General features: G+C 40.5%; 1 protein-coding gene across 2 annotated transcripts in view; it reads right to left on the bottom strand.

The window, feature by feature from the left end:
* The window catches only part of TMTC2 (transmembrane O-mannosyltransferase targeting cadherins 2), a 205,644-nt gene that overhangs the window by 107,613 nt on the left and 77,501 nt on the right, over positions 1-20,530 (bottom strand). Inside the window, exon 2 of one of the 2 annotated variants that reach the window (XM_020777798.3) lies at positions 2,458-3,028. The exons of the other annotated variant lie outside the window; for it this stretch is intronic. Coding sequence (XP_020633457.3) covers positions 2,458-3,028 — 571 coding nt within the window. The remainder of the gene's footprint in view (positions 1-2,457; positions 3,029-20,530) is intronic. 2 annotated transcript variants of the gene reach the window in all.

Raw genomic sequence — 20,530 nt, 5'->3', positions numbered from 1 at the left:
TCTACAGGCAAAGATGGAGAAGCTCTATACAATCAGCAAGAATAAGACCTGGAGCTAATTGTGGCTCTGATCATCAGCTTATTATAGCAAAACTCAAGCTTAAACTGAAGAAAGTAGGAAAAACCACTGGGCTAGTCAGGTATAATCTAAACCAAATCCCTTATGAATACACAGTGGAAGTGAAGAACAGATTTAAGAAACTCGATTTGGTGGACAGAGTGCCTGAAGAACTATGGATGGAGCCTCTTAACATTGTACAGGAGGTAGCAACAAAAACCATCCCAAAGAAAAGGAAATGCAAAAAAGCAAAGTGGCAGTCCAATGAGGCCATACAAATAGCAGAGAAGGGAAGGGAAACAAAATGCAGGGGAGATAGGGAAAGTTACAGAAAATGGAATGTAGACTTCCAAAGAATAGCAAGGAGAAACACGAGGGCCTTCTTAAATGAGCAGTGCAAAGAAATAGAGGAAAATAATAGAAAGGGAAAAACCAGTGATCTGTTCAGGATAATTGGAGATATTAGAGGAACATTTTGTGCAAAGATGGACAAGATAAAGGACAAAAATGGGAGGGACCTCACAGAAGCAGAAGACATCAAGAAGAGGTGGCAAGAATACACAGAGGAATTATATCAGAAAGATCTAGATGTCCTTGACAACCCAGATAGTGTGGTTGCTGACCTTGAGCCAGATGTCCTGGAGAGTGAAATCAAGTGGGTCTTAGAAAGCATGGCTAACAACAAGGCCAGTAGAGGTGATGGCATTCTTGTTGAACTGGATACAGAACAACTGATTGGTTCAAAATTGGGAAAGGAATATGACAAGGCTGTATATTGTCTCCCTGCTTATTTAACTTATATGCAGAATACATCATGCAAAACACTGCACTGCATGAATCCCAAGCTGAAATTAAGACTGACAGAAGAAATATCAGCAACCTAAGATATGCAGATAACACCACTCTGGTGGCAGAAAGTGAGGAGAAATTAAAGAACCTCTTAATAAGGGTGAAAGAGGAAAATGAAAAAAATGGTCTGAAACTCTACATGGCCACTGGTCCCGTCACCTCCTGGCAAATAAAAGTAGAAGATATGGAGGCAGTGACAGATTTTACCTTCCTGGGCTCCATGATCACTGCAGATGGTGACAGCAGCCACGAAATTAAAAGATGCCTGCTTCTTGGGAGGAAAGCGATGACAAACCGAGACAGCACCTTAAAAAGCACAGACATCACCTTGCTAACAAAGGTCCGCATAGTCAAAGCTATGGTTTTTCCAGTAGCAATGTATGGAAGTGAGAGTTGGACCTTAAAGAAGGATGACAGCTGAAGAATTGATTACAATTTGAATTGTAATGCTGGATAAGACTCTTGAGGGTCCCCTGGACTGCAAAGAGAACAAAACTATCCATTTTGAAAGAAATCAACCTGGAGTGCTCACTGGAAGGACAGATCCTGAAGGTGAGGCTCCAATACTTTGGCCATCTCATGAGAAGAGAAGACTCCCTGGAAAAGACCCTGATGTTGGGAAAGTGTGAGGGCAAGAGGAGAAGGGGATGACAGAGGACGAGATGGTTGGGCAGTGTCATCAAAGTACCAACATGAATTTGACAAAACTCCAGGAGGCAGTGGAAGACAGGAGGGCCTGGTGTGCTCTGGGCCATGGGGTTACGAAGAGTCGGACACAACTTAACGACTAAACAACAACAAAAGTTTGCTGCTACTAATGTGAATTTCCTACTTCAAATGTGTGGGGTTTTTTTCTCTTTTTCTTGTTGCATTTATTATACTAAGTAGAATCTGGAATGTAAAACTGTTACAAAAATGAATAATATCACTGGCAGTTGCAGATTGCTGTTGATTAAAAGCTACTTTATGTGATTTGTATTGTGAACAAACCATATGCACCCCAAAATCACAAAAGGAAGCCTTTATTTAACTTCAGTCTACCACTGCTAATGACATCATTTCCTTTATGCAAGTAAAATTGCCCTAGAGGATTTCAGCCAATATGGAACATTTGCCTCAATTCCAATTTGAGCCATATAAGAAAAACATCTTCCAAGACTGTCAACCCTTACAACCAAGCTTCTGCAATATTTAGCTATCAACAAGTTCTCATTAGTCTATCTTTAACAAAACAGTTAGCTAAATTAACTGTCAGTCCTAAATAGGAAAGACTCTTTGAATGGACTGGAATTGTAAAATGACACTTGTAACTTACTCAATGGGTCTACTTTAGTCAAATTAGCAACTGATTTATTATCTCAATTGGCTGAATCTAATTGTTAGCTCCACCTCAAATATAGCCACTGAACAAATCAGTAAATTGTGAGTTGACACTTATGCAAATTCCAGTGATTCAAAAAGTCTACACCTGGGACTAATAACTGGATTTAGCTTAATCTACCCCTTAAAATATATACAAACAGTTACTTAATAGTCACATATCTTACTCACCTTATAGAGAGCAGGAATGATTTGGTGCATTTTTAGTTTGTGAAATACAAAGACATCATAAACTGCTGAAACAGCTAGAACAGTCACTCCTTGCTCCTTCCAAAGCATGCTGCAAGTGGCACATAGCCCTGCACCCAAGATCCAGCCCCAGGTACCTTCTGAGTAGCTTCTTGTCCAGCAGTGCTTAGTATAACACAGTAGGGAGAGGAGGAAGAAAAGGCAAGCTCCAATATCAGCTCTTCCTACAATTCCTGCCACTGCTTCAGTATGGATGGGATGGGAAGCAAAGAGCAGGCCAGCAAGTAAGGTCCAATAACCATCACCAAACAATATTCTGGAAAAATTGGTGAAAAGTCCTGTGACTGCAGCATGTAACAGGACATTTACAAGGTGGTAGCTCCAAGGATCCATTCCTCCAATAGCATGGTTAATACGAAAAGAAAGTGTGCAGAGAGGTCGGTATGATTTATGGCTCCCACTGTGGGTAAGGAGGGTGCCCCAAAAGTCATTGTAGAATATTTGAGTCCATGGTGTTTCAGGAAGAAGATCCTGGTTTGTCTTGATAGCTCGGCTACAAAAATAAACACAGAAAGAAAGAATCAAACTACATGACCATGATCAAAGAGATGGCTCAAGCTGGCTCAATGGAATTATTATATACAGGCTTTCATTTTTATTACTAATTTAGATCCAAAAGTGTAATATCAGAGCTATGTAACCTTCTTAAATTTTAAACTCCACATTGCAAGTCATGTTAGATGCATCTGTTCTATTGACTTTTTGCTACAATAAATTTCCATATAAATTGGCTTTTAAAACCTTAGAAACAGATGCTATGTTGGATACATTAAATTAAAACAACCTTCAATGACATTCATCTGAGTCTAACCTAGAAGCAATCACTTAAGAGTTGATGGGTTATAATTAAAATGTAAAGGCATTATGAATAACTGAAAAAACACAATGACTCCAACTTGCAGTTTGTTACCAATTCTAACTTAAGGTTCAACTGGACTTTCACACACCTATTGTTGCTTGCAAGACAGAATTCATTTCATTGATTTGAATTAGTCGACGTTTTCAAAGTTACCAGATGTATGTAAATTTTTGATACAAACAGAACTTTCAGGCAAACAGACACACATATCTATACAATGAAGGCAGCTCTCATAGATGCTTAAAGAAGTGTAAAGATTATTATGGAGTTAACAAAGATGCTACATCAAGCTTTTCAAGATTGAGAAGTCCACCCATTCAAAGGAAGTGAGTATTTTGTCCTTTCTGTCCCTATTTATAGATAGCAAATTGTCTGAAGGTAACATTTGTGACACAGCCAAGATCTAAACCTTTCTTTCACAATTCAGTTTCTTAAGCCAAATTTAAGTGAAACTGAAATCATCATTTCATGAAAGACATCTGTTTTTTTTTCAGACTTACATATTCACATTGCTTTTTATACCCTGATTTATATACAAAGTTGCTAATGTTGGGCTTTAGCTTTACAAAGGGATATATGCAAGTAAATAAAATAGCATGTGACAATTACACCCCAATGCATCTTGACGGCCAAAATCCTATTGTATACTTAAACTGGAATAATGCAATCAATCTAAATATCATTGGTGAATTGCAGGTATAAGTACTAAGATTTTAGCCAGTACTGCACTGGACAGTCTGGAGCTATCCTAGGGTAGCAATAGTTTCCACTCCGCACAAATGTAACACAATAGTCTTGTCTAGGTACATACTATACATACAGGATATCCAGTTGAAGAATAATGCTAACTTCACTCCAAACTGCACTTGCAGTACATTTTTCTGAAACTGCTGTGAAACCAAATGAACATAAATAAATGAAGCATCCCCCCCCTCAAAAAAGCTGTTTTCATCATTAATAGGATGACAGATTTTGAACTAACCTGGTATATAAAATATATTTTAAAAGTGTCTGAGTTATCTTTTCTCTCTCAAACTCAATTGATGGGAAAAATAGATTCAATCAAAATTTTAGATGCAAATTATATATACTATGATTAATGTTCATTCCTACACTGGAAATAGTGCAAAGGAAGCTGAAAGAAACAAAACCTCAGGGATTCTCACACATTACTACTCATCCCTTTGTGTTTTTAGTTCAAAACAACTTCTCTGTATTAATGAACTGCTCTCAGCAGGTTTGCTTTAAAGGGAAAAATTTGTCAATGTTATTTAAATTGATGACACAGCAAATATACCCCTGTTCTGCAAATACATATTAATACAAAGCTCAGCAGTTTCATTGTCTGAAGTACTTTGCTATATTTTAAAGCACATTTGCTTATCTGTGGATCCCTCTTGTTTACATATACACTGAGGTTAGGAAAGGTCAGTAAAAACACTAATTTTAATTTTGCTTTGGTCATGTATTAACCTTTTCTGCTTTCACTTAACTATTATTAGAAAAAGATACAGCAAACAAAGCCTTCATCTCCAGTGCATTGATTGCTACAAATTCTTTACCCTAATTTGAAATCAGACTCTTTTGTTTGTGATCTCATTTCCTGAAACACAGGTCTCCAGAGCAAGAAACAACATATGGAATATGGAACATGGCTTCAAGAATTACAGCCAGATTATGCAGCTGATTTAGAGTGGCCCTTAACACTGAAATGCCTTACCATGCAGAAAGGATGCACAGGAGTAACACAGCCCATCATATTAATAAATGTAAAGGTCCTAGAACATTACAAAAATATGGATTCGTTCCTTGAATTTCTTTGTCAAGCAAACAATTTCAAAGAAATTTAAAGTTTTATTGAAGAGTTCCTTTAAAATATAAAAAAGATACATTTGCAGTAGGAACCCCCCCCCCCGTATCTTCAAGGGATCAGTTCCAAGTCCCCCTGAAGATAATGAAAAGTGCACATAGTGAATCGAGTAGGCAGCATGATCTCTGTCAAGTAGCCAGTTAATTACATCTGGAAATACATATTACTGTTTTTTTAAAATATATATTTTAGTATTTTCAGGCCACAGATAAATAAATGAAACCATGGATACTGATCCCACAGATACTGGAGTCCTACTGTACATTACTTCTTTCCTCTTTGAATCTCCCAAGCTAAAGTCTGTTTCAAAAATTGCATTTTTACTTTGAGAGTTCTAGGATCTAATTCAAAGTGAGCAATTGCAACTTGGTGTAAAGATAGTACAGTATCAACTAAGACAGGGATGGGGAACCACTGGCTGCCAGACATTTTGGTCCGTATTTCCCAGCACAGTCAATGGTAAGGCACTGTGGGCTTGTTATACAAAATTTTCAATCTGTATTAAAGGAAGAGAGTATTGTCTTGAAGCATCTGAAAATTGGTGAATATACGAGATGGGGGATTCATCTTCACCTATAAGGACGAACCCTGCTGGCACAGGTGACTGGCCGAATTACCTCCCATCCCCAGAATCCACTGGTCTACTTACCGTGCAATGCATGGTGCACATGGCCAATATCATCAGCGCACCAATCATGGCAATAGCCTGGCTGCTGAAGCCCTGCCTCCTTGCTCACCCAGCCACTCTGGAAAGGGGGTGGGATGACAAGTCTCCCCGCTCAGCTGCGGTGTAGCTGGCTGAGCACGGAGGTGGGGCTGTGGCAGCTGGGCTACTGCTGCAATTAGCATGCTGACAATGACATCGGCCATACATGCGGCACCGTAAGCAAACCAGTGGGTTATGGGGCAGGAGGTTATTGAGTTGGCCACCTGTGCTGGCAGGATTCATCTTCACAGATCAAGATGAATCCCCCATCTCCATTTGTGAGCAAACTGCTGAGCCCTGAGCCCTTCCACAGCTAGAGTGTACTCCCTCACTTTCCCAGTTCTGTTGCAGAGAAAGCTATTAAGATCTGTTTAGTACCCCCAAAAAAGAAACAAGGAGATATTGCAGCTTTCCAGTTCAACTACAATAGAAAATATGGAACTCAACATCTGCCATCACCTTCATTATATATCTGCCTATCCGTCCCATAACTTCTCCATTGCTTCAGATGACAGCAATGGCATGATGAAAATCTCTGAAAATCTCTCTGAACCCCCGTGCCATAACAACACAGGAGCCAAGAAAAACAAAAACATGGGAGAAATCATGCTGTAAGAACATACAACAGTACAATGTTGTAGAGAAAGAGGCCAACTACCTAGACACAAGCCATTCAGGCAGCAGATCTTTTACACTCCTTTCTCTCCCATCTAGTCAGGTAAAACTAATCCTCGGACTAGTGAAAGAGTGTGTTCTGAACTGTGGTGGTGTTCTTTGGGGCAGAAAAGAGATCTTACTGCCTGCTTTAAGAGAGTCCTAAAATGCAAATGCCATTTTCAATAATAAAAATCTCCAAAATCCTTTTTTTTAAAAAAATCTGGACTGTTTTGTTCTGTTTTTTGTTTTTACATCTCCTTTCTCCTCAAAAGAACCAAAGGTAGCTTACATCATTAAAAGACGATATTAAAGTTAAAAACAGTGAGTATACAAATGCTAAAAAGAATCAATCAAACATCATCATACAAAAAACAAAAACAACACCAAAACTTTCAAAACAGTAAGGTACTATGATCATTTTTTTTAATAATTAAAAAAAAACCACTCTGGCAGCCAGTCACTCACAGAAAGCCTGCCTGAAGAGAAAAGTATTTGCCTGTTTGCAGAAGGACAGCAAAGATGGGGCCAGTCTAGTCTCCTGTGAAAGATATGTACTCAGCACCTCAAAAGGAACAGTGAAGGCAAATCCTAAGAAGCAAAAGGTCTGGCAAACATTTTGCAGCACTATGGAATGTGTAGAAGTTGGCTGGATAGCTCAGTGGTTCAGGAATCTGGATGTGGAGCCAGAGGTTGGGAGTTCAATAGCCCACTGTTAGTCCTGTGTAGCTGTGGGAAACTGGACAGTCCCAACGAACCCCCAGAAGAAGGGCATGGTAAACCACTTCTGAGTATTCTCTACCTCAGTGGTTCTTAACCTTGGGTTACTCAGGTGTTTCTGAACTGCAACTCCCAGAAATCCCAGCCAGCACAGCTGGTGGTGAAGGCTTCTGGGAGTTGCATTCCAAAAACACCTGAGTAACCCAAGGTTAAGAATCACTGCTCTACCTAGCAAAATCTTAAAAGGTCACCACAAGTCAGAATTGTCTTGATGGCACATGGTTATTATTAACTATAGAATGTGGACATATTCTCGTTAAGTCAGCCATGTCAGATGTGGTGGAGACACAAAACAGAAAAGGAAAAGAAGGAAAAGAAACCTGTAAAAACAAGCAATAGAAAAACCATTTCTTCATCTCCAACTTGAATCCACGAGGCCAAACTGATAAATAATCTCATACAACAGCAAAACATCTTATTGTAAATAGGTCTTCCCAAACTTACTGGTTAAGGCAAGAAAGCATGGATTTCAAAGTAATTATTATCACTTTTTCCTTTTTTTCTGATATCCACTTGTTTGATATAGTTATTAAATGTAAATGACATTTCCTTGCCAGAACATTTACCCTCCACCTATTATTAAAGACAGCGCTACACTTCTAACGTTACAGATGCTCTAAACAAATAAAGAACACCTTTAAGGGGGAAAAAAGTTAAATCACCCTGGGCTACACTTGAATCCATGTCTTTCCACTGATGGAAGCTGCAGATGAACATGTCTGGAGGACTCCCTGTAGGGGAACCTTCTCTTGGAAGGGGACTTCCCCAACATATAATGCAACTAGTTGCTTTGGAAAAGAAACAATTACTAACCTAACATTCTCATTGATATTTTAAAAAACCACGTCAGGTGTTTTTCAGATTGGCCAATTTCTTTGGGAAAATTGCTGGCCATGAATATCAACATGTGAATATTTGAATGCAGTATTTGATTATACCTAGCATCTGTACAGCAGTGCTAGTATGCTGTAGTGCAGTGGTCCCCAACCTTGGGCCTCCAGATGTTCTTGGACTACAACTCCCAGAAGCCTTCACCACCATCTCTGCTGGCCAGGATTTTTGGGAGTTGAAGTCCAAGAACATCTGGAGGCCCAAGGTTGGGGACCACTGCTGTAGTGGATAGAATGTTAGACTGGAACTCAAGAAATATGGGTCTAAATCTCTGTTCAGCAATGGAAATTCATGTGGGTGGGTGGGTGGAAAAGTGTAGCAATGGTAACATCTCAGCCATCTCTAAACTCTATAATTGTCACCGTAAATTGGAAATGTCTTGACAGCACATAATAACAACAAGAAAGCAACTGCATATACTATACAATCAGCTTGTTGGGAAAGTTAGCAGGGGTGCTATTTACGCGTGAAGGGGTACTTGAATGCAATTCTATTAATATCATTATGAACAATGGGCTGAAAATAATCGGCATAACAAATATAAAAATGAGATTTAAGACAAGATAGAGCTTACACAGCTGAATTAGTCCCTCCTCTTTTGAAATAAAAAAGCTATAAAATCAAGACTGCTACAATAAAAAATGGATACAAAAATCATTTTGAACTAAATAACTAGAGTTATATTCACTTTCACATCAACAGATCCAAGGAAGCAAATGTATAACTGGAGAAAATTTTAAACTTCAATAACAAATGAAAAGGCATTATTATTACTTTAAAGGAAACATCAAATAAAACCCATAAACAAAGTTAAGAATTTCATTTTGTATTTTCAAAGACGTTTTCTGTTATAGCCTGAATTCTTAAAGAGAAAAATAAGTAATAGGGGGCTAAACATCCTTTAAATCCTTAACATCACTTAAAGCTAAATTAGACATGATCATACTTTTCATGAAATGCTAATACTTTTCTTTCCTAAGATGAAAGGTTGTGGACCTCTGCAGCAACAAACAGGCATGGGAATTTTTCCAGCTTTATTTAAATGCATTTCAAGGCCACTATCCTATTGGGCATCTGCTGAGTAGGATGCTCTGCCAGTTTAGTAGACCACAATTGTGCTGCTTGCACACATGGAGGTTGGGTTTTCTTCATGGAAATTACTACTTGCACAATGGCAATGTTTGCCTGAGAGGCATGATCCTACATTATTATGCTAGTGGGACTTGCAATCAGCAAAAGTTCAACAGCTTGCTGGTCCAAGAAATCAAGCACTAACTTGTCCATCACTGGATGCTGCCATATAATAAGTGAAACAGTGGTACAAGAGAAGCATTAATGTGTGGATTCGGTATTTTGAAACTCAGAATGATAACCTGATTACACTTCTACTGCTTATAAAGGAATTGTGACTACATTTCTTTATAAGAAAAAGAACTTTGTGCTTATTGCAGACATACAGAAGATAAGAAAGGCAATAGAAATCCCAGTTCTGGCTTGGACTGGAGATGGCAGGAACCAAAGTTGCCCCTTTAATCCCTGGGCATCAAAAATAAGATGTTACCTCTTTGGAGGGACAAAAAGAAAGAAGGAAGGAAGGAAATAGCACCATTAACCGTAAGAATAGTGATCTAAGATCATGTCTCTCTCAATTCTTCTCCATGCAAAGTATGTATCTTCCAGAATTAAGCAGAGTTGGACCCAATGATAGAAATGGTATAATCTACCCTTTTTCTCATTGCCTCAAGCTCTTCTTAAGACCATGAAAGATTATAAAACTAAGTTAAAATTGTGGCAATTTAGCAATTTTTTTCCTGACCCACTGATTTAATGGAAATCTACTGCAATTAAAGCATGTTCAATTGTAGATGGATCACACTCAGTGGATAAATCTATTCTTAACTCCAAACAGAATAGGCCTACTGAAATAAACTGAATTTCTATCACTTGGACTAAAACTTTTTTTCCTATCATGACTCAGAAAGTACACCAATAAAGGGTAAAATAGGAGGGGAAATATAGTAGTTGAGAAAGAAAATACACCTTTTAAAATGTATAGAAAAGTTTATCTAAAACTTTAAAAAAATATTATATTGACTTAACATTTAGTTATGAGGCACCACACTTGATCAGACCATTGTTGCAGATTATCTTCTTTTCAGATTTTCTGTTTCTGGTTCAGCAGTGTCCAACCTTGGGTTTCCAGAGGTGAGCTGCAATCCCTAGAAACCTAAGCCAGGAATGGTCAGGAAATTTGTATCCAACACTGGCTCATATCCAGTTACATTTAGTGCAATGCAAAGTTATGCTTGCATGAGTCATGCACAGGCAGTCCACATAATACCTACAGAAGATGAGGACCACAGGATGGGAGGAGAAAGTCTTTAATTATTTAAAATTTGAAGGAAAAAATAATAATGTCATCATCTTAGGGCCCATAATTTTGGGGGGATTTAAAATGATGAAAAGGATCCCTCAGGATGTGTGAGTGCCATAGGATAGAAGGAGAAAGTATTTAATTGAAAAACAAGAGATGATATCATTAATTTCCCACAGGTGCACTTACACTGACAAGTTTTCAACTAATATCCAAGGATACAAGGTTGAGAACTACTGTTCAAGGGCACTCTTGTCTGAGAACAAGAGGAGAAATTATATTAAGTACAACAATAACATTTATTTATATTGGACTCTACAAAATAGTGTATTCAAGTAAAATCAATAAAGCATAACACAATATGGAAAAACAACATTTAACAACATTAATATTATATATGTACACATCTGGTATGTGATAACTAACATTTATTTGCCTGGTTCTACAAGTTCTAGTTCTAAATCTGTTATTCTCTTAAGCAGCAACTGTAGTGTGGAGGAGTAGGCATGAGGACAAGTAAGCAACTACTTCCAAATACAGTAAATGAGGAAAGCTGATAAAAATGTAGCTATTACTTACAGGTAAGTTTCTAGGAAATAATACACATCTGTACAAGTAAGAAGGTACAGGAGAAAAGGAGGCAGTTACAACTCTAAATCAATTCCAACTTCAAATCAAAGGTACCGACTTATTTATGGTTTTTAGAAATGCCAAGCCAGACAGAACAGCTATTCCTCAGAGCCATTACCAGAAGAGCCTCAGAGACAGAAAAACTGCAGCATCCAAAGGTCAACATTGCTGTCTCAACTATAAGGGTGAGTGTTACACCTGCAGCTTACTAGTTACAGCGGTGCATGTGTGATTAATTTCTCCCCTTTCTCCTCAAATAAAAATCCAAGAATGAAAAAAGGAGGAAGTGGGAAGGTATTTTTTAATCATTTGCTTAAACTCATTGCACGGATGAAAAACGATTTTTAAACCAGTTTTCTTCATATCTGACAAGTGCTACAGATGCTTGTGGCAGACTATTTCTGTTAGTTAACATTTGCAGGAAGAAATTCTGCACTGAAGGAACCAACCAAAGTCAGGTTCGTACCATTACCTAGTATCCCCTGTGAAGAATTTATCTTCTGGTAACAGTGTACTCATTAGTCCAGCATTGCTAATGGCTGTAATAAAAAATATTCTCCACAGGCCATCTAGTCCCAGACTCTAAGCTCGGCCCTCTCTGAAAGGAAAAAGTGTCAGATGGAAAGTCATTTGTCAAAGTTGAACACAACTAGGACTTTTATTTTCTGTCAGCCAGAGATAACATTTGCTGGCTCAATAAGCAAGCCTACCCCTTCAATTTTAATGGCTACCCATTTCATGCATCCCAGGAGGAGAATATGGCTTACTCTTAACAACTCTAATGGATTGTTGTTGTTGTTTTAAATAGACTGTACTCAAAATGTTTTAAAACGGCTATGTTATCTGTCAAAGGCTGAAAGCCAGGGCAAAGGACTTTCCTTCTTTTCCACCAAAATAAGAGAACGTATATTTAGAGAATGTTCAAGCGCCTATATTTGTACACTCTGACTGCAGCTGGCTCACAAACTCCAAATGGGGAAAGACACAAGTAGGAATGTAGCCCTCAATTACTAGTGTCAATGTCTTCGGCTTACTTCTAGTGGGTAAAGAGAAAGCCAGAGAAAGCCCACTGCTGTTAGGCAGGCATAAAATTGGACATATCATATACAGTTGTGGTATTCTTGAGCACTCTCACTCTCTCTTTCTGTCACTGCCAGTGTTGGGGAAAATGTCCAAAAACTACAAGACCAACTGCAGATACTGAAAATCAACCAAGAGTAACTGGGGAAGTGATTTCTATAGTAAGTTTCAAGAAAAATAAAATCATATTACTACTGTGTGCATCATGGGCATACCAGTTGTAGGCAACTGCTGCCCTCAGAATATTTACAGACTATTTAACTCCTATAATTCCTCACCATTGGCTATGCTGACTAAGGCCAACTGAAGCTGCAGTCTAAAAATATCTTTTGAGCCAGAAGTTGTCCTTTCTTAGAAAAGGCAACTTACTTTCACCATTTTAACTCCATGAATTAATTATTTATCAAAGATCATAAGAGTGGAGAAAAATGCTACATTCCCTCTTTGGCATTTGCCCCCCTGTCTAGCTTAGCAAAAACCTTCCTTTCTGGCTCACAGCTGATAGTTATCTCACTCTGTACCTAGCAATGGTCCATACATTCTACTAACCATAAGAACAAGTGACTGTATCTTCCACACACACCTTCAATAAAACCTATCTGCTAACCTTAACAGGAAAACCCTACCGGATTCAAGGAGGCAGACAAAACTCTTTGAAGTGAAGGAAGTGATAGTGATACTCAATAACTTACATTACATAATATTCCTGAATTGACCCAAGCTAAAGAGCTATAAGGAACAAAATGTTTTGCTTTAAAACAAAACAAAACAAAAATGAACCAATTTTAACCATGTGTCTGGCTTCAGTAACCATCCCAAATCTGCTGTATGTCCAAGACAGTATTTTCAAGTAGATTGCATTTGTGGCCTTTAAAAAAATCATCCTTGTGATGAGTTAGGTACCATAGTATAAACACAATACAGTACTGCTCTTGTCAGGGGCCCCTCTAGCCCAATTGTTCCAGCCATCTACTTTAGAGACCATGATAAAGATAATGCCTTTAGACATAATAGTGCCTAGATATCAACCTTAGGTGTAGTTTTGTACAAGAGATAGGCTGAAATAGAGTTTGGTAATTTATACCATGTAAGGGGGAATTTCCAGTGGCCTCCTGTACCAGAAGTCCCAAGGGCTCCCTTCTGATCACTCTCACTGTGGGGAAGCCACTGGAACCATGGAATAGGGGAAATTTAAATTTCTAAAAACTGGCAGTGGCAGCATGAGATACCAGGAGATTAAGACATTTCTGTGCCCCCCCCAACAGTTTCCTCATAATGAAAGACATCACAAGGGAGTCTGGGGGTGTGATTTTTGTTTGTTTTGTTTCTGAACAATAGCCAGCTTTATACAGCATAAGTTACAGAATAGCACCGTATCAATTGTACAGTTGGTTCTGTTCACACTTCACTATGACAGACAACCATGTCAGTGAACACTCTCTCTCTTAGTGTAACAAACTATTCATCATGCTTCTCTTTACTCATTTTAACAAGGCAACACTATCAGTATCACTATGGGATGTATAAAATGGGGCACCACCCAAATATCTGTAAACCTGAAGAATCATGGGGGGGGCAGTATCACTGAAACAGATGCAATTTCTCAGCCATCATCATATCGTATTATCATATCGTAAAGCAGCAAATGGGGACGTGATGGGGGAAAACAGTTTGGAAAAGTGTTTGGAATTTGGATATTTAATATATTACTAGTTGACAGTTTAGATCAGGCTGGGGCAGTCTTAGGAAAGGTTAACTAAAACATAGATTTTTAAACTGAAGAAACCCTCTGCATATCCTACCAGCCAAAAATATACTGGGATGCTCAGAGGTAATGGTGTTTTGAAATCATAGTAAAATTGTCCATATAACCTCAGAGGTTACGAAAGGTATGTCTGGGAAAAATAGGCTGTTGGAAGGCTGCAAACACAGCCCTGGGGCTGTGGGACCATGGGCTACATGTTAATCACTACTGACTTACATTATATACAGTAAACTCAATGAAGCAAGGAATGAACATTGTTTAAGAATGAATGCGAAGAAAGCAAGTATTTTGCAATCGCTGAAAAGCAGCCCAAGAAATACACTTAAGATGCAAAATGGAAGTGTAGAGTGTGCTGCCAAATATAAGTAACTTGGAATATGACTGAATGAATAGTGGGATTATAGCCACAACATAAAAGTCAAGACAGAGAGAACCCAGAGCAGCTTTCTTAACATGAAGAATGCAACATGGAAGAAAAACTGAAAATTCACTTAGAAAATGCCCATTGTGTGATGCTAAGTATTCTGCTGCATGGCACGGCATCATGTACATTAACAAAGACAACAGTATTAAAAGACAGGAGGATAAGTAATGTACTTACTGCAGAATGCTAAGCATTTCTTGGTTTGAGAGGGTGACTAAAAAGAAATACTAAATAAAATCAATAAAAACTAAGACATCATAAAACATATAAAATGCAGAAAGCTAGAATACTTTGGTTACACACTGAGAAGTGAAAAGTGCAGACTGTAACAGATGATGGTCCAAGTAAAATAAATTGGAAAAGAAGTACAGGAAGGAGGAGGAATTCAGATGCAATGCAGGTTTAGTTACTTAGAAGTGCCCATCTGAAGTCAAAACATTCATGACAACACTCAGTGTCCAGTAGAAGAGAAGGAAAAAGAAGAAACAGGTCAATGGAAAATTCCAAGAAACAAAGGAATAGTATATTTTCCTTTTCTTTGTTTTAGTGTAAAGAAAAATATCTGGGTATTGACATGCAGAAGAAAATTGGCATAAAATCACCTACAGAAGTATTGATATTCTGTGTACAGCAGGGGGCCTGCAAAATGAAAAAAAAAGTGTTCTTATGCCCAAGCACAGGTAATGAGATGCATTCACCAGCTATTCTGTTTGCAAGTAGCTACTGGATTTGACAAGTAGTTGTGGGAAATCAGTGATTTTTTCCCCCATGAAATATACCATATTATGGATAGCAATCGAGGAACTACTAACTGTCAAGAGCGGGTCTAAAACTTCCATTTAAGAGGTTGTTCGAAGATCCATTTTCTTCAGAACTCACAGTGAGTTCAGTGCCTAAGGCCTTCTACAACAATACAACAAAGAGCTAAATAATATGGTTCACATTCATCATTTTCTTAGGGACAAGAAATAAAATGACAAAATGACTTCCCAAAGTTATATTTTCAACGGTGTCATTTCACTGCCACAGGCAAATATCTGATTACAGAGTTCTATATGTGCTTTCCATGCATTTTGAGTCCTCACTAATTCAGTAAAATTAGCCCTTCTAAGTTTATGTAAATCATTATGTTAATGAATTTATATATAAAAAAGAAAAACACATTAAAAACATTTATAAAGATAGATGTTTTTTCTCAGTGGAGCATGTTAATTGTTAATAAGACTTACTAAACCCTTTCATCATTACTATTCTCATTATATTAGAAATATATTACTAAGCGGGATTTACAGCTGTCAGTGAACAAGGTGTGCAGGCAGGAGTTCAACAGTTCTTGGCCTGCTGGTCAGACTTGATCCAGCAGGCAGGCAGGCAGTTCAACAGTTCTTGGCCTGCTGGTCTGATTTGATCCAGCAGGCAGGCAGGCAGTTCAACAGTTCTTGGCTTGTTGGTCTGACTTGCTCCAGCAGGCAGGCAAGCAGGAGTTCAACAGTTCTTGTCCTGCTCGTCTGAATTGATTGAGGAAGCAGAGAGGCAGGCAGGTACGATTTGGTTGGAACCTGGCCCATGGAGGCGACTGGAATCGGCAGCTGGAGTTTTGGCCGGCAGGCAAGTAGGCAGGTCTTTTTTTTTCAGGACTGGAGGGTGGGCAGGTAGGCAAGCAGGCAGGCAGGCAGGTGGTGTGTTAAGGGAGAGACTGTCATTGGAGCCCTACCTCTTTGGGTTCAGTGGGGGGCTTCCCAAGAAGGGAAGGTTCACCTTGATGAACGACAATCTCTCCACAGTAATGGGATCCAAACGCGAGTGGCATGGTCAGAGTATGGCTCCGAGATGGGAAAACACATGCTCGCTCTGGATGCTGGTGGGAGGTATGGAAAGGCAGTCCATGGCCACATTGGACAACTCCAGCCATATGACTAGTTTCCTAGCCCAGTAATGGAGGGGATCTGACTGGTGGGGCTGAGGGGGCTCAGCCAGATATTCCCGCATCAATATCTCTGCTGAATCCTCCTCAGCCAGCTGTCTTTCCTCTGAGGCAAGTGCCAAGGTCACCACAGAGCTCCAGTAACAGTGGTGGTGAATGGAGCCACCACCTTGCCCCTCGTGGCCTGATGTTTCCATTGCCCCACATAAGTGTTCGGTCCCCAATGCCCTGCGAACCTCAGTGGAGAGCTCTGTTCTCCACTCCTCAAGGTCTGAGGTGTGTACTGCCAAGCCACCCCTTGATTTGAGGATCACACAGGCAGGCCATGTGGTAAGCTCTTTCGCTATAGACAGGATGGAGTTGCTTCTGCACCCCTGCCTGCAACCTCTTCACCAAAGCCCTGGTCCGTGGAAGGAGGCAGGATCCGGGTGCCACAACAATCTCCAGGGACTGATTGAGGGCATGAATCAGGGGGATGACCTGCCCCAGGCTTGTCATATCAACACACTGATATCTGTGGTTTCCAGGAAGGGCTTGAGCACCTCCACCATCTGGGAGAGAGCCAGCCAATCTGTGGCACTGATGCCCACCTCTCTCCCCCCAGGCAGAATGGGCATGGAGGACATGATGTCCTCCAAAATGGCCTTCTGCTCCACCAGGCGGAACACCATGGTGTAGGTGGAGTACTACCTGGTGGGCAGGCCTGTTGGGAGAACATTGATCTCCTGACCCAGCTCCTCCTGCCTCCCATGAAGCCAATGGGCAGCTTTCAGGCTGCGGGAGAAGTGGCTGACCAGTTAGCAGCATTGCTTCAGGAGTGCCTGCATCTCCCAGGTGCCTATGTCCCACTCGGGCTTGATGTGGCTGCCCAGGCCAAGGGCATCACGCACCACAAGGTGTAATTTGTGTGCCATGCATACTATGCCCTCAAAGCCTGCCACGTTCAACACCACCAACATATTCCACCCAGCATCTGTGATCATATGGCCATTGATCATCTCCCCCTGCATGCCCACTCCTGCAGCTCGGACAGAAACTCATCAGCGATGTTCCTCCCTGTTGCCTGAGTGTCCATGTGCCACACCTGCAGCAGAACGGACCTGTAGCATGGGCACAGGGCAAGGGCCTCCCCCTTCAGCCCTGTTGCTGATGCCCTGCCACTACTCAAGTCCTCTGGTTGCCACCAGCGGGCTGTGAGCAAGAGGTAGCCATGCTGACCTCCACAGGTCTGCTGTGAAGTGCACCTTGCACCCCTGTAGCCATGAAAAATGGTCACGGACCACCTCCCTCAGAGTCATAGAGTCAGGGCAGCACTCTAGAACTGAGAGTTCTCCATGAGGGGAGGTCGTACCGGGGGGGGGGGAAATGAAGCAACCGGCGGAAGGCTTGGGATTCCACGATGGACAGTGGAAGTCCCAGCAGGGCGATCGTCTTGGAGACAAGTGGTCGCCTGCTGTGCTTTGCCCTTCAACTGCCAGATGATGGTCATGGCAAACCCAACGGGTGCCACTTCATGAAGCGTGGCCTGCTCCCAGCCCCAGAAACCCCTGTGGCTGCCCTTCTGAAAGGAGGCTCCTCCTTCTGCCTCCCCTGGAGCTGCTCTTTTCCCTCTCCCAGACAGCATGGATGAAGTGCCTTCCCTGGACAGGAGTCTTGGGTGGTCCCTCTCCAGATGTTGAAGGAGGGACAGATGCCTGCGGTGTGACCCCCTCCGGACCACCCAAGGCAAATATTGCAGCATGCCAGATGTGGGTCATCGCTGAGCACCGTAAAATGATCCACATGGCCCTTCTGCCATGTTTGCCCAAACAAGGACCCCACTGCCTGCCCCTGACTTCTGGCCTGGAAAGAACTCTGTGTCCCAGGGGTGCTGCAGGTCTGGGAGGAGGGAACAGATAACTATGGGAATAGGGGTGTGTGAATCCTGTCCTGCCGTTACTGGTTCCAAATCAGACTGGAGATCTTCAGAAACCAGTAACTCTTCAGATTCTTCTAGGAAGAGGAGCAGCAGTTCTTTTGGCACCTCTGGAAGCTTTGGTTCCATGCCTGCCTGCAAGGCCACCAAAGGAGGGAGAGTGGCACGGGTTATCGTAGACGTGGTTGTGCACGTGTTGGTCCTGATGACGGTGCTGCTACGTAGCCTGTATAGCTTCACAGCCTTCTTCCCCTTGGATTGCCCCTGGAGAAATCCCTTCATTTTCTACTGCCTGCATAACAAACCAACTAAACAAATAAACCAATGGAGATTGAGGAAAGAAACTAATAGAGGGTCAGAGAGTGTGTATACATTTTATTTTTAGAATGATGGTGGTGTAATTCTTTTACTAAAATGTGACCTGCCTGCCTAAACAAAGCCGCCCCTCAGTATAATGTAAATAGGAAAAATTCCCCCCTGACTCACAGTGGCAGAGAAGCCAAAAAAGTCCAAAAAGAAAAGCCCTGCCAGCTAAGTCTCAATCTCTCTCTCTCTCTCTCTCTCTCTCTCTCTCACACACACACACACACACACACACACACACACACACACACAGACACACACAAATAAGTTTTGGAGGAAAAAGGAATGATGTATCCAGCCACCCACCAAATTCCCTGAGAGACACAAACCTCTCTAAAATGAACTTTTTAAAACTGAATATAAAGGAAAAGGGATTCCATAATCATATGATGACACTTTCCCCCCCATACACTTGACAATACATACACACACACACACACACAGAGAGAGAGAGAGAGAGAGAGAGAGAGAGAGAGAGAAGCCTCAAGGGAAAACACGATTGCAGGACTTGCCAAAGTCACACACAACATTAAGGATACTTTTACGTATTCCTCTACCAATGGTATCTATGTATCTATGACATCTTTTGACAACAATATCCCTAGACATAGGATAAATGGGATAATCTTTGTGCAAAAGGATTGATGGGCACAAATGGAACATCAGGAATGCCAATACACAGAAAGCTGTTTCAAATAATTTAATTTAGTGGATACTGCACAAGATCTGAAAGTTGTCATTCTGGAGAAGAAAAATTACAACACAAGAATCCAGAGAGGGATAGCTAGGATAAAATATAAACTTATTCTTAAAACCCATCTCAATGGATTAAATATTTGTCAAGGTTCCTTAGGCCAACATCAAATGTAAAACACTATAATAATTGTGCTGTATCTGCTCTATTTTCTATCTGTACTTCCTTCCTGGCTAACCAGAATCACCTTACTAACTTCAAGGGCAATCAGAGATGCTTAGTTCATTCCCATGTTGTTCCCATATTATCTATAGCCCAGGATTAATTTAGCTACTAACCATTAGCTTACAGAACAAAACTTCCTAAGAAAGAAGCTGAATATCAAACAGAAGTCTTAAAAGTCATTACCAGATGTGATACTATCACCTGGCAGATATCCTTTGATTTTTATTCCTGCATTAAGAAGGGTTGGACTCAATGGTCTTATATCCTCTCCCCTTCCAATTTCATTATTCTGTGATTCCATGATAAATATCTGCCAGATATAGTCTCTGTCCTCCAGAGGTTTCTCCACTCCCCCTCACAACTGGAGCTATCCATTCTCTTCTGCTGATATGAACAATACTCCTGAAGAGGGTTGATGAATCCTAGTCTGGTGCTTCATCTCTGAACATCCCCTTGGGTGACCCAGATGGAGTCCAAACTTGTGGTGGAGTCTAGCCTCCTGATAGCATTGCTCTCAGTTTCTCTACTTATGATCAAACCTCCTCACCACATTAAGGTATGCAAATTTTACATTACAGATTTTACATTACAGTAAGAAGGCAGATTTTACATTACAGTATTACCAAAAAACTAGACATCAGGTGAAGTGTTCTAGCCTGCCTTTTCAAAATTCAGGTGAGCTAGTTTTCTACATCTGCTAAGACTTCCCTCTCCTGCCCCATAGGAGAACACTTAATGAGAAATACCTTCAAGTGTAGACCAATGCAGTATAGCTATAATAACAATTTGTAGCATAAGTCAGAATTAGAATGTAAATTCAAAGACCGATTTCACATGATTT

Source organism: Pogona vitticeps, chromosome 5, assembly GCF_051106095.1.
Source record: "Pogona vitticeps strain Pit_001003342236 chromosome 5, PviZW2.1, whole genome shotgun sequence".
NCBI classification, from domain to species: domain Eukaryota; kingdom Metazoa; phylum Chordata; class Lepidosauria; order Squamata; family Agamidae; genus Pogona; species Pogona vitticeps.
The sequence above is the reverse complement of the archived record's forward strand: the minus strand, read 5'-3'. Positions and strand labels throughout refer to the sequence as shown.